At 33.8% G+C, this 25,215-nt stretch overlaps 2 protein-coding genes and 1 long non-coding RNA gene across 4 annotated transcripts; all 3 read right to left on the bottom strand.

The window, feature by feature from the left end:
- Positions 1–4,880: 4,880 nt before the first annotated feature.
- Positions 4,881–18,650, bottom strand: LOC111782915 (dolichyl-diphosphooligosaccharide--protein glycosyltransferase subunit 2-like). Of its 2 annotated transcripts, XR_002813232.1 has the most exons (21): positions 18,559–18,650; positions 18,233–18,377; positions 16,823–17,012; positions 15,286–15,375; positions 14,990–15,052; positions 14,567–14,636; positions 13,521–13,585; positions 11,410–11,464; positions 9,664–9,791; positions 9,478–9,593; positions 8,208–8,277; positions 7,356–7,460; positions 7,118–7,207; positions 6,877–7,025; positions 6,617–6,728; positions 6,465–6,548; positions 5,937–6,017; positions 5,630–5,854; positions 5,397–5,519; positions 5,068–5,319; positions 4,881–4,988 (listed from the first exon to the last, which is right to left on the bottom strand). XR_002813232.1 is itself a non-coding variant. In XM_023663759.1 (20 exons), exons 2-20 carry the CDS (start codon positions 18,373–18,375, stop codon positions 5,203–5,205), a joined length of 2,076 nt encoding a protein of 691 aa, XP_023519527.1. In that variant the 5' UTR covers positions 18,376–18,377; positions 18,559–18,650; the 3' UTR covers positions 5,013–5,202. The 2 variants fall into 2 exon arrangements, 1 of the variants encoding a protein (XP_023519527.1); XM_023663759.1 differs by lacking the exon at positions 4,881–4,988 and having other exon boundaries at positions 5,013–5,319.
- On the bottom strand, positions 11,952–13,514 carry LOC111782917. The gene is made up of 2 exons (XR_002813233.1): positions 13,406–13,514; positions 11,952–13,278 (listed from the first exon to the last, which is right to left on the bottom strand). It is a non-coding gene; the product is annotated as an uncharacterized LOC111782917 (long non-coding RNA).
- A 3,617-nt stretch (positions 18,651–22,267) lies between the features above and the next one.
- On the bottom strand, positions 22,268–23,174 carry LOC111783474 (arp2/3 complex-activating protein rickA-like). The gene is made up of 2 exons (XM_023664405.1): positions 23,061–23,174; positions 22,268–22,958 (listed from the first exon to the last, which is right to left on the bottom strand). Exons 1-2 carry the CDS (start codon positions 23,112–23,114, stop codon positions 22,356–22,358), a joined length of 657 nt encoding a protein of 218 aa, XP_023520173.1. The 5' UTR covers positions 23,115–23,174; the 3' UTR covers positions 22,268–22,355.
- Positions 23,175–25,215: the final 2,041 nt, after the last annotated feature.

Here is a 25,215-nt window from a genome sequence, read left to right as displayed (position 1 = left end):
ATATCTCCACCAGTCCAATGTATCTAATTTATTACAACTTTATTTCATTGGGTATTGCAATTATTATTTTAAATTTAATTGTTTAATGAATTTTATTTTAAAAAAAAAAACAGTTGAAAAAAATAGATTTTTGTCTATTTTTAATAGATTAAATTAATTGAGTGTATTTTTATTGGAATTGGTAAGTTTTAAAGATTTTAATTGTTCTATTGTTAGTAGAAAAATTATTAGTAATTGAATATTAATAGTAAAATAAATTTAAACTTTTAAAAAAGATCTCAATAATAAATAAAAATAAGAAAGGTGGTTTCCAATTTATGAATAATACATTTTCTTTCCTACCATTTTTACCCTTGGGGTTGCATTTTTTACTCGAGTTTAACGTTTGTATATTTACTTTTTAGTCAATTTAATTATTTAAAACTAAGTTTAGATTATTTTATGTGAATACAATTTTTACCGTAGAATTCTATGTTATGATTGTCGGATTTTTTTTATTTTTTTATGGAGAATTAGATTTCAAGGAACCGCTTTAAATGAGCATCAAGTGAATGTAGTGGCTTCTACTTATGCCAACGAGGGGTAAGTGGTTTTACTGTTGGTTGGTTGCAAGATTTGTTGTCTGTATAAACTAAGTGTGCCATATGACTCTAACGTGTGTCTTAATTTTATAATTGTTTGATATATGCAAAGTTATGTTTATATTATAATGTCAGATATGATGTGATACCAGTTATGCTGTGTTATGAGGTGTGTCACTGAATGATTACGTTATATTTATCAATGTTGTATGATGCATCGTACGTATGTCATAAATTGATGTTATGGGATTTCATGCATGTTGTATGTCACATATATTGGGGTACTTGCATCACACGTAGGTAATAAATTGATGCTTAGGAATCTCATGCATATTGTATGTTATATGCATCGTGGTACTTCCTTGTTACGATGAGTACGGATGCGTACAATACGATATCTATATTTTACCATCATATTATCGGAGCTCCCTTCCCTCTGTGGTTCTGGCAATGTATATGTGCATTAGCTGAAGAGCAAGCTCATAGGGTAAGTATACGCCCGTCTGGTGGATCCATGCGCGAATGCGTGGGCCGTGCATAAAGTAGATCCCATCATGAATGTTTTGGTTTGCATTTCCTAACCCCAATAGTGCTACTTATCGAGCATTTTTAAATACTTAAGTCACATGCTTCTTATTGTGTAGGTCATGAAACCCAAACTAGAGTAGTTGCATTTCTGTTTTAAATTGAAACCTTCGGGTTAGCTCATGGTATTTTTTTCATTGCTTTGACCTTATTATCGTTTCGTTTTTTGCCTTTTTCATTAATATTTATTTTATTTAAAAATAATTTTTAAGTTCACGACATCATTATATTCCAAATGAACTTTTTTGTGCATAATAAACATGACATGCATGCAGTAGCGACCTTATTTTTAATTAAAAAAAAAAATTCAAAAGAATATATTTCAAGACTCTTAACTCAATATTGTCCACAATCTCGAACTCCACTACACCTTTGTCACGAACCATGTGAATCATATATATATATTTGAATGATGTTTTAATTCAATACCACCGTTATCTTTTTACACCATCATTTTATTAAATTATTTTCCACATTCTATCAACCCCACTTTATTTAATGTAGTGATCTTATCTTTGGTTTGAACGCGACTCATTTGAACATATCTTAATATCTGGGTTCGATTTAGTAGCTCGTTTGAATAGAATAGCTTATACAATCAGATTATAATATTTAAGTTCAATTAAATTATTCCTTTAAACACAAATAAATTTTTTTATACAAGGTGAGGTGCGACTGCATAATTGTTTTATCTACATATCTTAAACTCATAATCTCCATCAACAATTTGAATACAACCCTGTAATTTAATTAACAATTAAGGTGTGATCTTATAATATAATTAACCATTAGCAATTAAGGTCAGACCCTACTATATAATTAACGATTAGCAATTAAGTTTAAACAGGTAACATCCACATGTTGTCGTTGGTGTATACGACCTCTAGGACAATTTTGACTTTGTTCCAAACAATTTAACAATTTACCATTTATGTTATAGCTGTATTGGGTTAATAATTTATGACCTAAAAAACTTACTCTTATTGAGTTTAGTCATATCCTACCAAATCGAATGGGACCTCCAACTAAATCGAGTTGGACCGATTCTCATGAACCACTTCTCCTACTTGAAGATTCACAAGCTCAAACTTCTTTTCTTCTCGTTTCTTTACTTCTTCCTTCGACGACTGTTTTTATCTAATTATTTACGATTTTTTCATGAACTCTTTCAGTAATATTGATACAATTTGGTTGGAACAAGAAGCAACCGTAATCGATAGCTAAAGAAAGAGAAACTCATCGTAAAACGTCAAATGGTTTTGTTCCATAAACAAATTTTGCCAAACCTTTGTAGAACAAACAATATCTCAGGCAACTTTGGGTTTAAATTGCAATTTTCAGCCAAGAAATTATTGGGTAAATCCCTTAATAATTCTCTTCAAATTAATGTTAGACGAACACGACTCTCTACAATGGTATGATATTGTCCACTTTGAGTATAAGCTCTCATGGTTTTGCTTTAGGCTTTCCCAAAAGGTCTCGTCACAATGCAGTCAGCATTCTTCACTTATAAACCCATGATCATTCCCTAAATTAGCGGATGTGAGACTTCCATCCTCCAACACAAATCATTGTCATGCTTACCAAATACAGACGGAAGCATGACGTGGCTAATGTTTTAACCTTTTCTCTCTCCCACATGGCTTGTCCAATCGTGTGGCAGCCTGAATTTGGATATTTTTTAATTATCAAATCTTCCAAAAATCCAATTTTCTTTTCCTTTTTTTAATAATTTGAAATTAATGTTTAATTCGATCAAATTTAAAGTATAAAGAAAATATTGGTTTGAGTATGAAAAAAAAAATCCTCTCACTATAAAAGATAAGATTATAAGCTTTTACAAATTATAGGCTTCCTTTTTTAGGAAAAAAAAGTTGTAGTCAAATTTAATTAATTTAGTTTTTTTCGGACCATAATTTTAGAGGGATTTTAAATATTTAGCACTGTTTAGGACTAATTTGAAGAAAATTAAGTATTGTCGGCTAAATGGAAGAATATCGCATGTGAAATTAGATTACGTGAAACTAAATATATGAACATTTGATCAAAGCAAACTCGAATTAATTATCACCCAAATGATATGTAACTTATGACCTATAATAATAAGTGAATGTTATGTGCTTGAATAAATGTTATATGAACGAACATTATATTTTTATTAAAAAAATAAATTTTATATAAGTGACCCAAATCGAACCAACCCAATTCAAAAAATTTACGGCTGAATTAGGTTAGTTTAATTGTTTTGGTTGAAAAAATTACGATTTGAATAATTGAATTAAGACTAACAAATGTTCCAACTCGATCTAACTCAATCAGTTGTGGTGATACCTATGCAGGCTCTGGTTGAGCTACCGAACACAATCAAAAAGTGAAAAGTGAAAAAGGGAGAAATTATGTTATTTTATTTTTAATTTAAAATGTCATGTCAATATAAAAAAATTACATTTTCAAAAATCATGAGCTGGTCCAAATAAATATAATTCTGAAAATTAGGAGTAAAAAAGTACATTTTCAAAAAATTTATCTTCCTATTATGCCCTCATTTATATGGTAACTTGTTAACTTTTTGCTATAAAAGAAAATCAAATTAATTTTTTGGACTACAAAATTAAATTCAAGATATCTTTATTTTAATTATGGAAAGTTGTTTCTCAAAGTTATCAAATTAGATTCTCACCCGCCTCACTTTTAAAATTATTAAAAAATATATAGAGTTGACTTTGCGTGTAAATTAACTCCCAATAATTCAATTTTTAGTAAGTGAATTAAATCACTCAATTCAATTTTTATTTTAACTAATATCAGCTTAAGGTTTCTCAAAATGTATTCCGTAATTTCTAAAATTTCTTCATGTAGATAATTCGGTGAAGGGGAAGATGAAATTGTCTGAACCTTTATTTTTTTAGTTAGGTTTAAGCTTGACGAGAATAATATTCTACAATAACCAATTCATTTATTTTCGAATGAACTCATTTACTATTATTTATTTGATTTACTAATCCTTTATATTGCAATGGTTGAAGCTTACCTAACCAACTTTTACCCAGCATTCCTCCACGTGTTGAACATACCTTAGCATTCCTCCACTTGTTGAACATATCTTAATATTTGGATGTGGTCAATTTCCCCTCTTTTGTAATCAGTTTGTAGCATGCTGCTTTAGCTGCTTTAGCTAATTGTCCCCATTTACAGTACATTCTAATCAATTAGTTAAATTAGGTCTAGTTTAGCTAAAATTAATTATCCCCACTTCGAGTAGATTCTTCTTTTTATTCAATCAATTAGTTATCAATTAGTGGTAGATTCTTCTTTTTATTCAATCAGTTAGTTATCAATTAGTGATGTTTTTTTGTAACTCTCAAAATTTCAAAAATTTCTTTGTAGATAAATTAAGTTTAAGAGAATTTAAGATTATTAAAAACATTAAGAAAAATAATTACCCAACACAACCGAGAGTCTAAGGTATTTCTCCAACTCAACCCAGCCTACTTCAGTTTCTCTTTTTCAAAAAAAAACAACTAATATACAAAAGCTCACCACAAGATACGAAGTTTCCATCAATAATTTTATGTCTATGAGTTTGCTACACCATGAGAGTGAATTGACACTAGAGTTTTATCATAAAAAGACCAACAAAATATAATGAAAATATTATCAAAACATAAAAATGTCACTGTTGTAATTATTACTATTGTTATCTTGCGATTGGCGTAGTTTTTCTGCAAAATTAATTTGTGCAAAATGTTTTTGTACCCTCCACAGTTTTTTCATATATTATAGATAGATATCCCTGATGCACCATGCAGGAGGGTGCTCAACATTCTGTATAGTTAAAGCTAATCNCTTTCATATATTATAGATAGATATCCCTGATGCAGCATGCAGGAGGGTGCTCAACATTCTGTATAGTTAAAGCTAATCGCAGTGTGTACAAAATCCCTGGACTGAACCATAAATATAAAAAGAGTTCCTATAATTACTCTGCGAAAGCAAAATTTTTCCTAGAAGTTAAAAATGAGAACCACCGAAGAGCTCAGGCAGATTTCAACTTGGCTGAAGTTGAAGCAAGGTGGGAAAGGGTCCTGTGTCCCACAAATACCAAGAAAACTCCCAAGATGCCCAGTGCTTTCAATGTTGTAAACAGGTCCAACTGTGTAAAGAGAATGATAATTCCATAAGCAATTTTGAAATAAAGTTCACATAAACTACCATTAATATGGCACCTACCTTTAACCAGAAGAGCGTGTAAAGCAAGATAACTGCTGCAATGCCAAGATGGAAGAGAAAGGCGAAGGTGGCAGGTACTGTTGATGTCGGGAAGTTCTTTAGATTCACACCCATTCGCAATAGCTATGGACATATGAACAAAGGTAAGCTCGATGTGTTATCAAGGGTCGATTAGTGGTGGATACTCGATTGGTACTCCAGAAAAATCATATAATTGAATTAAAAGAACTCACCCCAACCAGAAACACAAGGAATGGCAAGAACGTGAGACCCAAAAAGATAAGAGAAAGCTCCTTAGCTGGTCTCTTTTCTGGAGCCCTGAAGATGTGAGTGATTTCAGCTTTCGGTCCATAGCGTGTGTAAGGATCGACAGGCTGTGGAGGTGGACGAGGAGCTTTCTCTGGTGCCTCAGGTAGATCCAAGTCAATATGACCAATAGCCCGTAAGAAAGAATTCTCCTAAAGAATGGAAAAACCAGGCTACTTAATGTTTCCATAGTAAATTTTAACAAGTGAAACTAAAAGAAGAAACTGAAATTACCATGATGGCATCACCAACAGTTAACTGAATGTCATATCGACCCGAGAGATAGAAAAACTTCTCAACCAACCCAAGAAAGTCCTATTGATAAAAAAGAGTCCAAACATGAGCAAAATTATAATTTTACTTGGTTCATCAGCTTCTCAACTATAGGAACTAGTTGGCACATGCAAATGTCAACTTAACGTTTTCTATTCTCATGATCTTCAAAACGTTTATATTTTGTCCACCATACTACTATTCAGAGGCATAAAGATTGAACAAGTTCATTAAGAAGCTTAATTGCACCCAAAAGCAAATTGTCAGAGCCAGTTGAATGCACCAGATGTTCTATATTTGTGCAATCACCTATGGTGAACCTCAGTTAGATTCAAAAGGAAACCACTTTTGGACAACATATTGTGATCCACTAAGTGTATTGTGTTGCATTGTTTTTTAACAAGCAGCAGTACCATTTATAGCTCTCAATAATGGCAAAATGGCAGGATGTTGCATCAAAATAAGGAGAATGGATTCAACAAACTTAACTAGAATTGTTTCAAATTTTTTGCCAGAGCCTTTAACGACAAAGGTATGCTCAACGCCACTTTCATGCCTCAGCTTGAGAAAAGCCTGCAACGAAGCAAACTTGTCAAAACAGAAAGAAAATGATGAGGGAACGATGAGACACAATTACATACCTGATGCGGCATAAAACCATGTCCTTGTGGTGTGGTCAGTTGAAATGATAGACGCAATTTCTGCAGGTGGTTTGCTGCCAATGAAATAGCACTCTCACCAACTAAATCAAGCCTGGATGAATCCAAAATGACAAATTATCTCTGTTTACTTGCACAATTAATAATATAAAAGGCAATCAAAAGCGTTCAAAGGACTCCATAATTAAATCAATAACCATTTTGAAAACATAAGCAGTAAAAATAATAATAATAATGTTTACTTCTTTTGGGTCTCAATGCTCCCTAGATCGCTATCAAGAACCGCAATCTCTGCATTCTCAATTTTGACAACTCCTGAGATATATATTGGCACTTGTATCTGCCCCCCGGTGGCATAAATATCCAAATGCTCTGAATCATGAAGAGCAATCTAGAAAAGGGGTAGAGAACATTTTCAACATATCGTGGGACAAACTCTGAAACCATGTGCTAAATAAAATGATACAAAAAATTGAAGCGCACCTCAAAGACGAACACGTAGTTTCCAACATCAAAGGTCTTGGGGAAAGCATCCAAGATATGTAAACCAGTCTGAGGATAATACTTGAGTTCCTATAATTCCAGGAAAAAAATAATAAAAAATAAATAAATAATCTAAAGCTAACTTATCATTAAACAAACATTTGGATGAAATGGAAAGCTTTCAGTTGATAAAATTAAATTAGAACGAAGCAAATATGAAGAATATTAACTAACAGACCTGGCCCTCAATAACGGATGTCTCTTTCGAACCAGAGAGAAAAGCTCTTACTATCTTCACAGTTAAAGGAGGTGCAACTGAACCAAGCACAGTATTCACTCCAACCTGATAACATTTAACGTTATTATAAATCTACCAATGACTTTGTACAAAAGGCTCTTAGATGAAAAGGGAATAAAAAAGTTATCACTAGTGCAGATGGAGAGCCAATTAACAAAATGAAGATTTAATATGTAAAGGACGTTGTTTAAGAACACCAGATAAACCAACATAGACCATCTGCATGCAGTGAACTCAAGCTTGAAGACATAAAAGAGCATACATCACCCAGAAGATAATTGAATTATTGCAAAACTGAGAGTACAAAGACTAAATTATTACAAACCACAGTTCAATAACAAAACTGTTACTCCCATGAAAGTTCAAAGACCAAAACTAATTTTTAACCAAATTTATAAAATTTAGTTTAATTTAGGTCTTTATTTTCTCCATTAAATCATATCTTTATTCATTCCCCGATTATTTTTCATGAAACAAACTTCCACTTAGAAAGTTACAAGTACAAAAAAAAACCAGTAGCAAACAGCACTAACAATGCACCTCCTTTAATGCTGAACTCTTTATGCTGAATTTGATACCGATACTGTGCTTGTAAAATTACAATGAATACACCATTTCAACTATCAAGACCATAACATAGCTCTAAACCAACTTCTACATTATACTCACGATTTGGAAAAAAAAAAAAAAAAAACCCAGACTGCATAAACCATTGTGAACAAACAAGTAATTACGAAAATAACTGCTAGAAGATGCTATGGTAATGAAAGTATGTTTGGTAGAAGAATGAACCTTCAGTTGGTCTTCCTTCGTTAATGAAAGAACGGTCGCTGGAAGAGATAAAATCAACGGAATAGAAACCCTGTGGCAGGAATAAAGAATTGAAGTGAGAAAAACAATGCCATAATAATCTAAGAAACAAGTTTATCATGTAAAGGAGAGAGTACTCCAAGTGGTGAAACAAGAAACCCAATCCTGTTGTAAAAATTCAAATATCCAACAGCTCAGTTCAAAACAAGATGCACAATTCTCAAGGAAATTCATGAGAGGCTCTAACCATAAAAAAGAAATAAGCCTTCAATAAAAATAATGGAGTTATAGAAACTACAACACGACAGTTTTCCCCTTCTACGTTGAAACAAATATTCAAAAAGGGCACCCAATTAAAATGGATAGACAGAAAAGAATAACCAACTATTGAATTTTATCTGAGTAAACTAATAGTTCCAGTCTACCCCACATACTATTTAATCTTCCAATTGATATTAAGAGAATCATATATTTTCCTCTGTTTTCTTGGGAAACAATAAAAAGAAAAAAATAGTCAAACTCCCTTTTTTTTAATAAGAACTAAAATTTCATAAGGGGAAAAAAATAGGTAAGAAAAGATGAGATAAGGTAGCCTAGAGTTGAGGAAATCAAAAAAGTGCNTAAAATAGTCAAACAAACTCCCTTTTTTTTAATAAGAACTAAAATTTCATAAGGGGAAAAAAAAGGTAAGAAAAGATGAGATAAGGTAGCCTAGAGTTGAGGAAATCAAAAAAGTGCACTCCAATCAACATTAATAAAAATAAATATAAGAAAGTAATTACAGAACTACTTTCATAATGTAATCGATNATCAAAAAAGTGCATTCCAATCAACATTAATAAAAATAAATATAAGAAAGTAATTACAGAACTACTTTCATAATGCAATCGATGTGGAAGCTTAAAAACAAAATATAGCCCAAGATCAGAAGAACTCCTTTCAATCCCCTTTAACAGTTGTTTGACTTTTTCCTAACCACACTTTTCACACAGCAACCCTAAATGACATCCCCAAAAGTACAAACTTGCTTCATCAACCAAACACCGGATAAGAGTTGTTGCAAATGCAAAAGGCCATTGAAAGCTTTAGGTTTACGATCTAGCCATTCAAAATTTCTTGAATTTGTTTTTTCTAAATAGTAAACAATATATATACATAATAAAATATACAAAAAATGAGGAAATAAGACATTCCAAGGCCTTAAGCAATAAATAAAAGAAGGTCTAGTCGTCACTATCAATAAAATACTTGCCTATTTGTCTCCAAGCGAGCCAAGGAGTCTACTTGGTTGAATAAGTCTTTAGCATCACCAGGAATTCCAATGCCAAGGAAGAATTTTGCCAAACCAAAAATTGTATCCCCAGGAAGCTACAAAAGGAAACCAAATTGTTATATATTATATTATGAAACCAAATTGAAAATTTCTATCTCCACTCACATTTAAGCTTCCAGAAGTAGCAGCAGTAAATGCTGTCAACCCTCGAACAACTGAGGATGTAGTTGCAAGAGGCCCATGATGTTCATATGCATCAATAACTTTTTCCTCGAAATATAAAGCTCCATCATCTACAAGATAAAGACTTCAACAAATTACCTACTTGGAGTTGTTAGTAAAGAACAAAAACAGTTCAAATATTAAGAATGGAATGAGAAGTTTTCAATTTGGAATATCAACTTCCTCCAAATGTGCAGTAGAAACTGTAAGGGAAGAGAATGTTAATGGGTTCTACAACAATTGAAATTTGAAGAAAACAGTACCTGACATAATTATCATTTTCCTTTCCATAAGACCAATTCTTCCTAACTATAATTCGTACTCTCATTTTTTCAAATTACCAGGGATGTCAAATGCTCAAATGTTTGGCGGGACCTTTGGGAGGAAATGAACAATAGAATCTTTAATGGGCTCGTGAGAACTTCAAGTGATGTTTATTCCCTCCTAAGGTTCTATGTCTCTATGGCTGCAATCGTGAAGTCTTTTTGTAATGATCCTTTAAGTTACTCGATTGGAGGCCCTTTTTATAGTTTCTTCCCTTTTCATGGTCTTTATTTATGTATTCCCTTGTAGTTTTTCTTTTTTTTCTTTTTTTTTTTTCCTCAATGAAAGTTAAGAAATTCATAAAAAAATACTTTCAGTTCAAAATTACCATAGACTTCAAACGCTTGGACGACTTAATACGCAAAGTTCAATTTAATCACAAGTTATTTTGTCAGCAATCTCTTTAACACCCATACCTTCTCCCTCTAACTACAAGAATATCTGCACATCAAAGCATAGCAAAATATCCACAAAAAAATAATAATAAAGGATGTGGAGTTCATGCAAACAACGTAGAGAAAATATGCAATTGAGCTCCTGCAGGATCATAAAAACATCTAATTAAAATTACTATCACTACAAACAAGGCCTACTAACTTCCAGAATAGAACATTCAGTCGCGATGTTACCACATCAACGGCTGAAGAGGTTTTGGATTAAAAACCTAGACAGAAAACCTTGAATATTTTATGGGTGTAATGGAGCTTTGAGAGAATTCTAGATTTTGGATCATTATAATGTTGTTCTTTGGGTCCATATTCTTGTCTTTTTTATGACCTTCCTCTGTTTTTTTACCACCAAGAATAGCGACACTTTCTTGAAATAATTTGTGTTTTGATAGCTTCTATTGTTGGTGGGGCCATAATCTCTTGAAATAAATTTTTCATGCTTTCCTCTGATTCTGACGGTTTTGTTTTTGTTTTATTCTTTCATTTTTCTTGAAGAAAGTAGGTAATGAAATTAGTAAATGAACATTGGGCGTTTCGTGCTTCAACTAGATAGAATACACGGAAAACAGACTGGGTTAGTTTCAAAAGGAACACAATGATTGCATGGTTGAATGGAAAATTTTACAAAAGCTATTTCATGGGAACTGAAAAGGAAAGAAAATATAGAGTTTTCCAAGATAAGTCTACAAATCAAATGGAGGTAGTAGAAAAGGCTAGATTCAATGCTCGTCAATGGTGCTTCCAATTTTGTACTAGACAAGCACATCGAACAGACTTGGGCCATCCACCCATACTCCAAAATCAAATGGAAGAAGAACGAATTCAAGATGGAGGTGACAAATTGCACAAGCTCTTTAATTAAATAAACAAATAAACAAATAAAATCCACGCCCAAATGATAAAGGCCAAAGCTTACCATATTTCTCAATACTGTCGAAAAGTTTCAGTATATCATTCTTTACAGTACCAATCTACAAAAAAAAAAAAAAAAAAAAAAAAAAAAAAAAAAAAAAAAAAAAAAAAAAAAAAAAAAAANATGTACAATTATGAGAGTGGCAGGCTAAAATAACTACAATTTTGAAACTGACAATAAGCAGTGGAATTAGAATAAGAACATGATAAATAAAAATATTGACGCAGAGTTTATAGCCATAACAGCAAACAGGAGTGTGAGAACATGCCAGTGACTAAGACTTTGAATGAGGAAGTAACTAGTTTCTTCAAATGTATTTCGAAATCACTTCGATAAGTCACATAGTAGAAGTGAAGAATTGGTCTGACTACAAAATTAAAACCAGCAAAAATCATACTACAGACTGGGGAATCAGGATCCAGCATCTTCTCAATGTCTAGGAGTCATGAAATTGCAAAATGATTTCCAAGCGGCTAAAATTTAAACTTTAACGAACATTGCTAGTCAACACAGAAATAAACAACTAACTAGCCACATTTTTTTCTTTTCTTTTCTTTTTCTAAGAAACAATCTCATTGTAAAAAGAATTACGAGGGTGAGAGGTTCCAAATAAGATTCAGAAATAATTCTACTCTCTCCCTTTCAAGCTCAGCTACCAAATCTTAAAACTACAAAACTATGGTTCCATAAAGCTCTTCCTAGGGATTCCCAATTGCATGTAATAGGGTCAAGAATGGAAGCTTCTTTTCTAAATTATGAGAAAATGGCTTCAACATTGAAATTCGCAGAATAATCACACGTCTACATCCATTTATCATGAAGGTGGTTGAAAGCAAGGGCAGTAAGATTTTATAATGTTAAATCTCCAAAACATTTTAGATTATACTGAAGGATGTTGAGGTCCCAAGAAGTACTCGAGGGGATCCACAGACTTTAGTAATGAAAAAGAATTTATTATTAACGACCTTCCTTGAGCAGTATCTGTTCTATAGGTTGTACAAATGTGTCCAAGAGTTCTAAGAAAAAGAATCCTATTTATAGATAGTATGAAGAGGCTAGCGAAGGTCATCAAAAGATATTCATTTCCCTTCCATCTGTTCTAAAAATTTTAGTGTCAAGACCAATGCCCAGAAGAAAACCGACTCTAAAAGGCAAAATAACACCTTTTAATCAGAGAATGTCTCTCCAAGGTCCTCTTCATAGTGGGACTGCAGAGAGACCACAAATCACATTTGAGGGCACCAAATTAAAGCCAGCAGCCACTGGTGATAAACCACTAGTAGGGCATGCGCCACTGGTAATTTTAATCTTTTTGGGATAATTACCAGAGACCAAAAGCCAAACGAATTACTTTCCATGATAGACTTCCCAAGTCATTTTTGGATCTTTTTCCTCCTTTAGAAACTCTTCCTTTCTTCTAATCCACTCGATAGAGTGACCAAACCCAATTCAATCACCATTTTTGTTATACCTTCTCTGGTTAGGCTCTTCAATGAAGCAACCTTTATTTTTTTGTTCTTTGAAAAGATGAAAGAGAGAGGATGTCTCGTTAATTTATAGGTGGTCGTTGACCAGATAAGGAGATCCACAAGGGCTTGTCTACCTCTCTATGCTTTGTGACGACCATGGAAAATGTTTTTTTGGTGAATGTTGATGAATCACTTAATGAAGTTCCAACTTCAAATCCATTAACGTGGCAATGGTTCAAGGATTGGGGTGTTGGCGAGATAAGAGGTGTAAAGGACAAGGAGAAAGTGCATGTATTATTCTTCTCTTGACAATATAATCACATTTAGTGTACAAAACATAAACCATTATTATGTTGTACATATTCTTTGATGTATGAAAATTAAACGTCTAGTTTAATAATACCTATAATCGCACAAGCAGCCACACTAATAAAAACANTGACAATATAATCACATTTAGTGTACAAAACATAAACCATTATTATGTTTTACATATTCTTTGATGTATGAAAATTAAACGTCAATAATACCTATAATCGCACAAGCAGCCACACTAATAAAAACAGAAGTACACAAGTTCTTCACAAGAAAGGAATGTAAAGTTTCTGAGCTTAACGAAAATACAAGGAAAAAAAGTAAAAATACCATATTTTGATCAATATCAGATGATGCTAATGATATAACACCAGCAAGGGCTTCAAGTGCCAATCCTATAGAGAATAACAGCTATATAATGTAAGTTGCAAAGTTTAAGCCATCTAGACAAAGAAGAAAAACATGATATAAAGAGATTGTAGAATGTTAACTTATCACCTAAAGAATGATAATCTAGCATGATATAAAAAAGATGTGCAATTCTTCGTAATCTAAGTTCCTACAAATCTCATTTTAGCGAACTTTTAGAAGTTATTAAATTCTTTTTTTAATTTTTTGTGAGAAACAAGAAATTTGCAGGAGAGAGAGAGAGAAAGAATCTCAATTTCCATATAAGTTGCAAAGTTGGATAGGACATACATCCTTAAAATCTTTAGCCTAGAGCACATGCATACCTCCAAAAAACCAATAGTAAGGTAATCAACAAACACACGTCCCACTTGTTAAACAATCAAGAAAAGAGAAATGTTTGTTGTTGCCAATTGTGTTGAAGCTTATAAATTATAATGATTCATTATATTAATGATGTTTAAGATTAAACTTCATGGAACAGAGTTATTACTCCTTAGCAACTATACTTCATATAGGGTTTCCACCAAAACTTCAAACACGCATTAAAGTACACTTCATTATATTAATGATGTTTAAGATTTTACTTCATGGAACAGAGTTATTACTCCTTTGCAACTATACTTCATATAGGGTTTCCACCAAAACTTCAAACACGCATTAAAGTACACTTCATTTCTAGAATGCCTGTTTTCTTAAAAGCTCCTTTGAAGTTAGGATTGTGACTTAGATGACAATTACATTTATTAAATAAATGTTTATGCTTTTGTTTTTTATTCAATTCAAATAAGTACTGTTAGTCTTTTCTTGAACAAACAGGAATGCTAATACCATGAGAAAACTAGAAACTTCTCTGAAGCGGTGAAGAGTGACTTTATCAATTATCACAATTTACAATCGTATACAAACAAGAATGTCAAAAGAATTTTTTAACTATAATAGGTGAAGAATTATGGATGAATTAGTACCAGCAGCATAAGTACTAGACTCAGGATTATTAGAACTATAGCGCCACCTTCCATCACTCTGGCTCAACGCCTGCAAATTATGCCCGAAGTAGACAAAAGGATAATTAATATGCATATCTATCACAAAGCACTATTCATGTTCTTGGTAGAAAAAAGNAATATGGATATCTATCACAAAGCACTATTCATGTTCTTGGTAGAAAAAAGGTAACCCGATCAACTATCTACATGTGATTTCTCTATGATATTTGCATTCTAATAATTTGCAATCTGATCTACAGAGTTCATGCAGTTTTTTTTCATTTTTAGCGAGAAGCAACCTCCCATGAGATAATGAAAAGAAAAATATAAGCCTCGAATGGAAACTAGATTCTAGGACCATATATACACATACTCCATTTTTCAAATGCTGAATAATCTAACCTTGATCGATTGAAAAATAACATCAGCATCCTTAAGTGATAGATCAACTCCAGAACTTTGTTCCTGCAAGTATGAAAGGAACTTACTAAATTCAAATATCAAAAAGGAATTGAGGATCTATTCCTTTAAGAATTTGCAAATCTTCTTGTCACATCATTCACCAGATAATAAAAACTGAGAAATAATATATTTGTATACAGTTTCTATTTGAATCTTGAATCACCATAAAATAAATAAGAAATGGAACATGGTTACCTACATGGCAGATTGAGTCTGGATTGTGAAAAGAATTTTACCTTTAGATGTAATAAGCTTCCTATAGAGTAGTAGAAGTCAAGCAGCGACCGCGCATCATTTAGAACAGTTCTAAGTCTTGAAGTAATGCTCTTCAAAAAATGAAAAGAAATAATCACAAGTCATGAACGTGCATTACCATCAATCACATAAGACTTGTTTGGAAGTCATGTAGAAATAAAAAGAAACAATAAATAATTTTCAGCATAAAATAGTATTTGACAGGACGGTTTTTACAAAAAAAAGTAGCAAAAAAACAGTAGCAATACTTTGTCATTTTCATGTATTTTTTAGTGCTTTACTATGTTAACTTTTCATATCATCTAAACATTCAATGTCAAAGTAATATTTGATTACAATCTAATATATTTATAAATTAATGTATTAAAGAATAAACCAAAATGCAAAAGGTCGCCTTATATACCATTTAAGGTCTGCAATCTCATAAGGATGGGATCTCAATTTTAGAAGGAACCTTACAGATTGAACAATGGGCTTCCCTCACTGGTATCCTCAAGATAAAAGGATATACTCCATGTGTGGCAGTGAGACTTTCCCAATTGATGTTTCCCAACCTCAATGAGAAAAGCATGCCAATCTCAGTCNGCTGGTATCCTCAAGATAAAAGGATATACTCCATGTGTGGCAGTGAGACTTTCCCAATCGATGTTTCCCAACCTCAATGAGAAAAGCATGCCAATCTCAGTCACCTTTTTGTAAGTTCGATATGGGAAGCTAAAACCCTTGAGAGGTGAAGGATTTCCTTTGGATTTTTTCCTTTGAAAAAGTGAATACTAGTTGCATGATTCAAAAGAGGTTTGCTCATGCCTTACTCTCCCCAAACTGGTCTGTTACGTGCAAATCAGATTTGGAGGATCCAGCCCAGTTATTCTTCTCCTGCCTTTTCTTTCATGTATTGTTGCACAGTCCTATTCTGAATCTGATGTCATGTGATGCTTCACTAGTAGGCCTTGAAGTTCTACTTCAACTTCTTGTTATTCCAATCTTCAAAGGCCATGCTAGAACTCCATAGTCTAATACAGTGGCAACCCGTCTTTGGAGGCTTTGAATTGAAAGATGCAAAGAGTATTTCAAGGGGATGAGATTTATTTTGATGATTTAGGGGATTCGGTGTGTTTTATAGCATCCCTTGTCAAAACAATATNAGCAAAGAGTATTTCAAGGGGATGAGAGTTATTTTGATGATTTCGGGGATTCGGTGTGTTTTATAGCATCCCTTGTCAAAACAATATTTGTAATCATGATATGATGCATATTTGGTTGATTGAGTATCTTTTTTGTATTCCCCTTAACTTAGTGGGGATATATCATCCTCCTTTTGTAGCTTTTGTCAATAATACAAGTCTTGTTTCTTATCCCCCCCTCCAAAAAAGAATCTTTTACAAAATGTTTTAAAACTTAAAAAACAATAGAAATGATTTTTTTTATAAAAAAATTAATTTGCAACGTAGTATCTAAAAAAGATTAAGAAATCTCAAACAAGCGCTTAGAAACAGAGCACCAAGAATATAAGAATACCTCATATATTTCCTCCTTAATTTCACATTTCAAAGCATCGTTAACTCTCAGAGCATAAAACAGATCCTTTAGAGCTGCAGATGAACCAAGAGCCTCTGATACAGACTTGCAAGTGGCAGCACTAATATCAGGCTTCTCTTGAATTCCAAGAATGTCAAATGTTCTTAATGCTTCATGTGTCTCTTCCAAGCTGATAAGAGGAAAAACAAAACTAAGAAGAATAGGAAAAACAAGGGTACAACTGGAGACCAAACATAATAATGCTCATGGAAAAAAAGAACATAAACAAAACCAGGACCAAAACCACCAATTCAAAAGCGCTATTCTACAAGAAAAATTACAACAATAATTCTGTGAGAGTTCAAAACCCTAGTAATAATAATTTACATTAGAAATCTATAATTATTTTCAACAAATATCTCATAAATGTTTTATATTTTATATTTATTTACCAATTAATTTAAAATGTAAACATGTAATGAACGTAACATGCATGTATGTATGAACTAATATGTTATAATTGCTGTGTTCCTCCTATGCATTCATCCTAAACTTTTAGAGAATTACATGCCATGATATTCAAATCGTATTATATCCACGAACCTATTTCGTATAACATAAACATGGCAGTAAATTTCCATTCAAAAAAACTAGTTTCATCTTCCCAAGATTTCCAAATCAAGGCTGAAGGAGGCCTTACTATTCGAAAAAAATTCAACATGCTGTGTTCAAATTTGAAGCAATAAAACTCCCAGAGTTGTAACAAAAAATCGATATACAGTGCAAATACATTCAAATATATGAGTATAAAAACTGTTGGGTGCCTATCGTGCATGCATCCTGAATTTTTAGAGAATAACACGTCACTATATTCAGATTGTATCATGTTCTTGAAACTAATTCGAATATCGTCTGCAAGGGAACAAATTTCCATTGAAAGAATTAACTAGTCTCCCTCTTCCCAAGTTTTGCACGTTGAGGTTGAAGGAGGCCTTTCAATTTAGAGAAAACTCAACACGTTGTACTTGAAAAGTTTGTCAGAATCCATAAATTAAGACCTTAAGAGGTTTCCTTTAGGGCTTGTTAATTGCATCACAAATGAAACCTCCTTCACAAAGCTATAATGAAAGGCAATTTGGTTAAAAATACAGACGTCGTAATGGAAAAGTAGCTTGTTGATGTAAAAAAAATATTGATGGTCGAATTTATATTAAAAAGAAAAACAACTCTCAGATCCGAAACAGAATGTTACTGCTCTCACACGATAGAAATCACAAGAAAGCAAAGAGGGGAGATTAGAACCATTTTTCCAAAGAGGCCATGTCGAAGAACTTGACGGCCACGTCTTTTGCGCGAAATCTACCGAACTCAAAGAGAAAATAAATAAATAAACACAAAATTTCCTAGTACCTTCCGAATACTCCATCAGTAGGCCGGAAGAGCTCCAGAGCCGCATTTCGATGTGAATCTGAGATCGGCTGAAAAATGCTAGCAGCTTGGCAGATCGAAATCCAAAAAAGTAGCACCAGAAATGGAACTAGGTTTCTGGCCATTGCTGCAAAAGCGCAGTAGTGAAGAAACATCAATATATGATCCTATCAATACCACAGATCACGCAATTCCTACATTTACACGGTCAATTCATATGAAATTTGACACAAAAAAACGAAGGTTTGAAGAACCCTAGGGTATAGATCAAAGAGATAAAAACTTCTGAAATATGGGAGGAAGATTACCCGGAGAGAGAGGTCGCGCAGTCAACTGTGAGCGAGAGAGTGAAAGAGCATAGGATGGGGAAAGCTGCTATATAAAATGTAGAAATTTCTTCTTTTCCGAACATTGAACCAAACCAATATCCAACCAATCATAGAACCGATCGGTTCGGTTTTTAGATCTCAACCATATATTGTTTTCCGGTTTGAGCTATTCTTTTTTAAGAATTTGCAAATATAGCAAATTATATATGATTTTGCAGACATGAACTTAAATATTCATAATAAATTTATTATAACGATATTGTTACGAAGAGCATAGCATATATGTACCCTATGGACTTGGCTCGTCACGCTAGCGAATGCTTGTCACAGAAGGAAAGACCTCACATAATATCATGGCGGACATAGATATCGTAAGGTACGTGTCTGTACTAATCATAATGGGAAAATATTGAGGTTCTCATATCTTAAAATCACGACATAAGTTTATGATACAAGTCAAAATTCCACTGAAACATACGTACATAGTAATTGTCATATCTTTTATCGTTAACCTATATGGCTTCCTCATGACTCATAAGCATGGAGTAATCGTGCTAACATAGTTTAAATGGCGTGGTATAAGGAGGTTTATGCATTATACATTATCACAATATATAACATGACATAACACTGCATAACATAATTTATAACATGACATAACATAATATAGCATTGCATCACATCGCACCTGCTAAGAATCATAATCATGACGCGTGTAGGGGCCACAAGACACACATCATCATACATTACACAAGTTGTCTAACTAAGTCAGAGTGAAGTCACTTACTCGTCTAAACCAGGGTTATTAACTTATACTTTATGCTAGTTCGAAACTATTCTTTGCAATCTAAATCAACCTATGAGGACCTACAACATCGGTTAAGGTATAACATGCAATTCGCTTTATCTAACACTGTCGATTAACTCGGTTTTTGGCTAAAATAATTTAAATTGACCAAATAGTGGTTATCCTCGATTGCTTCCAATTATGTCAAAATCAACTTAAGAACCACATAGCAAAAACGGAGCCCAAAACAATCAAATCGAGCCAAATGCACCGAGGAAGCCACCGAGCCAAGCAGAGTTGGGTCAAGTCGAAGCGGAGAGGTGCGGGTCACATCATCGGGTCGAGTCGGGTATGCAGGTCAAGAGCACATGTGGTTTCAAAATTGAGTGAAGTCACTAACAATTTGGGTGCGTGATTTGTGGCAACTGGGCTGCGCCTCATGGGTACTGGACCTTACCCAAATTCGAATCCGAGTCCAAGGCTGACGCGTGGGCTTCTTCTTATGGACCACTTGTTGGTTTTTTTCCAATTTCTCTCTCCTTCCTTCGATTCTTCTCTAGGCACACCCCCTCGCTCACCACGTGCTCTGATGAGCCTTCTCTTATGGCTGTGACAATTCAAGAACCTAGGCGGGCTCGTATATGTACCCCATGGATTTAGCTGGTCGAATAGGTGCACGTTGACGTTCACAGTTTAGTTTACTCCGACTCTCGAGGTTCAACTGCGACGAGGGAATACAAAAGGCTTCATGGATGAGAGAACTTTTACTATGAATACGCTCAAGGTCTCTATTTGATTTATCACGGTTGAAATTTAATTCTACCTAAGAACACTGACAATCATAAATTAGAATTCTACTATGACAATTGGCTCAGATAAAATAATTTATATTTACTAAACCTAATTTTGCATAAAATAATTTAAACTAATCATACTAACTTTAAACACTTCCAAAGAGTTGAAATTAATAGGATAGGGTCCGAGCGTATAAGACCCAAGCCGAATTAACCGAAATGTCGGCTTAGAGCCGTCATAAAATATATTGTTTGCCTGGCTTCGAATCGCTCAAGTAGGATGAAAGGAACCAATGGATCTCTCTTTTACAGTGAAGTCTAACTCTCCACTTCTCAACGTTACTAATATGGGACAACTTCCTTCCTTCTTTTTTTTTTTTCGATTATTAAGGTTCTCATTTACATGTGATCTCAGTTCATTTATGTAATTCTCCTTTGCCAAGTAGTTAAACATGTTTTGCTTTGAGAAATTGTATGTTAGGTGACCTCGCAAGGGGAGTAAGTAACCTAACTATGTCGCAAGAGATGCATGAGAATGACGAGACCCCATGTGTTGAAATCGAACATAGAAACCTAATCTCCGAACCCATGTGTATGCACAAACCAAATCTTGGTTTATTGGGCAAGAACTTTAAGTTCTTCACGTATTCTCACCAGGATCATCAAGTCACATTCAAATCCAATCATAAAAAAGATGGTCGTTTTCCAATTACTATAGGTAGGATTAGAAGTTGTGTTGAGCCCAAATGTCCTTAACACTCTTAATCAAGAAAGCAAATGGGCCATAGACATCTCTTTGTCTAATAAGATACGATAATGACATCTAAATCGACCCATTATTCGCCCACTTTAAAGTATTCGTCTTAACATAACAAAAAAGATAAAACTCTTTACTCCTTAGACGTTGAGAGTTTCGAACCAGGTCGAGTCATTTAGTTAAGACTTTGTCTCCCTTTCAATATCTTTCATTTTTTCCAAAATTTCAAATATTTAAGTTATTAAATTTTAAAAGTAATTATATTTGGAATTTTTTAAATTAACTAATCTATTAAATAAAATGGAATTCGATATCTAATAGTACGTATCTTTAAATTTTGCGACTGATACGTCTAGTTTTTTTTTTTTTTTTTTTTAATAAAAAAATCAAAAGTTTATTAAACACAAAATTAAAAATTCATGAACTCGGAACATATTAAAAACCATAATTAACCCTTTTTCCATCGGTTGACTCTTACATGTTTGGAGGCAGAGTTTGCTAAGGGTGTACACGAGTTGAGTTGGATTGAATTTATTTTTTATCCCATTTGAAATTTTGGGTTGGTTGAGTTGGTAACCCAAATAATCAGAACAGAGTTAATAATCATATTCTCATAAAGTTAAAATATCAAACATTTATAAGTCACAACATATCACTAACATCAGTTACAAATCTTTAATATTTTAAGTAGGGTAGGGTTGAGTTGGGTCGAGTCAACCACAAACGTTAACTATTCTACTTCAAAAAAAAAAAAAAAACAATGGTAGGATTGAGTTATAACCTTATTTTCGAGTCACTCAGGTTGACTCGACAAATTTCAACCGCAAACTGAATCAAAATTTTCAATTTTCCAAAAATTTAACTCAACCCAAACCGAAAAAAAATCTAACTCAACATAATCGGAATAGTTTGGGTTGAGTAGTCTAGCTTGTTCGAATTATGAACGATATGAACACTCCTAGAATTTTCGAACCTAAACTTAGCTCGGATGAAAATTTTCTAAATCTCGACTTTCTAAATTCTTAAAATAATCAAAGCTAGAATTAAAGTAATTGGTCAATTAATTAAAAAGCATAAAAGAGATTAAATTAATATAATCAATCTTCTTCTAAATCTTTTGATATACAAATCCATACAAAATCACACACCACCAAATATCCTCATTCTGATTCGTAGGACCCTATGCTAACCACTCTCCACACCCTCAATCTCTCTTAAAACTCGCACACTAATAAACTATCACTTACTATTACAATCTCGGGAAGGTAGAAATTCGAACCTCGTTCCTGAATATAAGTATCAAACTAGTCGAACTATTCTCAAATCGACTCGAAAATGAAGCACGAATAATTTTTTTTTGTTTGTAATTTCAAGTTCTTGGTGCTATTTATATGAAATTATGTATTAGTGGGGATTAATTTAATTGGGTTTTTGAAAGTCAGTGGAAAACGAGCCTCTGGAATTTGGTTGCTGATGGGGAATCCGATTCCACGCACAGAGAAATAGCTCTCTTTTTGTTGATACTCCCACAATTAGTGGCAAGCGACGGCGGCGGCGGCGGCGGTGTAGGGAGTGGGATTGGAATCGGCGGTAAGTGGAGAGATTCAAGGGGCGGCGGCGGATGTCTCCACTGAGGAAGTGGTCCGGCGAGGAGGAGCGTCTGGAGAAGAGGACCAGCCTTCATGACGGCTTGTAAGAGCTTACCCTTTTCCGGCAATGGCTTTTCCGGGAGCCAATCGGTGATTTCCAACGGCGGAGGAACGGGAGATGAAACGGAAACAATACTCTCGTCGGAATCGGATCCTCTGGTTGTGGGGTCGTCGTCAATTGTCGTCGGAGGAGGATGGAAGAAGAGATTTTGGAGAAGAAGCTTATTGGATTTATCAATGGCTTCATCTCTGTCTCTAATGGCTTGATTCAACAGATTCTTGAGGTATAAAACTTGATCATCTCTGTTCTTCAGCTCCTCCTGAGCTGCGATTCTGGTCTGTTCCAGCTCCATAGTTGTGCAGAGAAGCGAATGCCGGAGCTCATCAATGTTCTGCCAAAAACAAAATCTCAAAATCAGAGACTGATTTCAAAAATCTGGCGAATACCCACCAAAGAAACAAGGAAGAAATGAAGAACAGAGGCGGAATCTGACCTTTGATTGCAAGAAATAAGGGGAAGTTAGAACAGGGGTGCGCTGGGTATCCATGGAGGTAGCGAGAAACAGAGAGAAACAGAGAGCTACAGAGAGGAAATGAATGGAGGTGGGATTATGAGAGATTGAAGTGGGGAAGATGTTATAAAAAGGAGGGTATGGGGTGGGGGTTGGATTGGGGTTAAATTTTGACTAGAGTTTGGACAGAAAGAGGGAATAGGAGAAGAATAAACAGAAGAATAAACAGAGGAATGGGAATCAGATTTGGGCGAGAAAGGCGGGAAGTGTATGCATCAAAACCTAATCACACTCAACCTACTTTGTATTTTTATACAATATCTCTCTCCCTCTCTCTACCCCTGTTACTCCTACCAATGGGTCCGATCCCATTTTTGAGACCCGTTTTTGTATTTGTTGTAACAATCGGTTACGTATTGTCGTCAATCTTGCGATTTTAAAAAGAAGCGTTTATAAGGAGAGGTTTCCACACTTTTATAACGAATCTTTCGTTCCTCTTGTAAGAAATGACTTGTTCCCTTCTTCAACCGATATGAGATTTCGTAATCCACCTTTTTGGGAGTTAGTGTCCTCGCTGGTGCACCTTCCGGTGTCAGACTCTGATATAATTTGTAACAATACAAGTCCACCGCTAGTAGATATTGTCAATTTCCCCCGTTAAGTATCGTTGTTAGTCTCACGGTTTAAAACACGTTTGCTAGGAAGAGGTTTTCGCACCCTTATAATAAATGTTTGGTTCTTTCTCCAACCAATGTGAGATCTCACCTTTGTAATTATAGATGTTCATTTAACTAGTGTGTCGGTGTTCAGTAAGAAATTCTAGTTTAAATGGGGAATGAGGGAGAAAGCAAAAAGGACTTTCTCTCCATTAGTTAAACGAGGCTAAGGACAAGACTGTAATATCCCAAGCCCACTGCTAACATATATTGTTGTCTTTGAGTTTTCCCTTTCAAACTTTCCCCAAAGGTTTTTAAAACACGACTAATGTGGAGAGGTTCCCACACCCTTATAAAGTTTTTTTTCATTCTCAACTCACCTGCGGAATCAACAAGCCTAGAAAATGGATGATGCTGAAGCGCATGACCTATACCCAGTCGTCGGGGCAAGTGCTAGGCCCAAATGAGTAGGAGGGCATGGTGGTCGTCGCAAAGCTTGAGCGGAGCCGCCATCAATTCAGATTTTGGTGGTAGTAGCAAATATTCAAATGAGAAACTTCAAAAACCTTGAGAGGAAGCCGGAAGAGAAAGCCAAAAGAAGACAATATCTGCTAGCGGTGGGCTTGAGTCGTTGCATAGACTATATTTCCCATCCCCATCTTGCCTTACTTTATATATATATATATATATACGCGCATGCATACATATATGCTTACATATAAGTATTGAAGACCACGGGGAACTTGATCCATGCAAATTCATCCTGAAGAATCTCCACTTTGATTCCAATGAAAATAAATGAAAAATTTTGCACGAATAAGAATTGAAATAGGAGACAGTGATGGGAATAGGGAAGCTTTCCCTATCCCTTCCTTCCCGGGCTATTTCTATTTATAATAGTTGACTATTTAAATTAAAACATATGTTTTTTACGCTAATGAAATTTGTTACTCTTTTTGGAATATCCCATAATGTTTTTTTTTTTTTTTTTAATGAATTTGAAGATGATAATATGATATTTATAATACATTTATTATAAAATTATAATCATATGACGTGACAGACTGCTTCACTTTTTTCTTCTTATTATTTTTTACTGTTATTTATTATTACTGTTATTAAATAACCATTGGGGAAAAATGTAATTTAACCCCGAATTTGTGAAAAGGGTAAAAAGATATTGTACATTAAGGATGAAACTTTGGATATACCATCTTTTATTTGCCAAAAATCATAAACTCATTATTGCAGTTTCCAAAGTTCTAACAATGTTCGTCTTTATTTTAGGCTAAATTAATAAAAATACGTGTGTATTTTATTTAAAAAATACAATAGAATTTTCAAAAATTTCAAAAATTTTCTGCAGAAAAGTTAAAAAATATCTTATCGTTAGTTTATATACAAAACTTTAATACTACGTTTCAAAAATGGTAACAACCTAAGCCCACTACTAGTAAATATTGTCTACTTTGACCTATTAT

This window comes from Cucurbita pepo, chromosome LG20 (assembly GCF_002806865.2).
Source record: "Cucurbita pepo subsp. pepo cultivar mu-cu-16 chromosome LG20, ASM280686v2, whole genome shotgun sequence".
NCBI classification, from domain to species: domain Eukaryota; kingdom Viridiplantae; phylum Streptophyta; class Magnoliopsida; order Cucurbitales; family Cucurbitaceae; genus Cucurbita; species Cucurbita pepo.
This window is presented reverse-complemented; position numbering and strand designations above follow the sequence as displayed.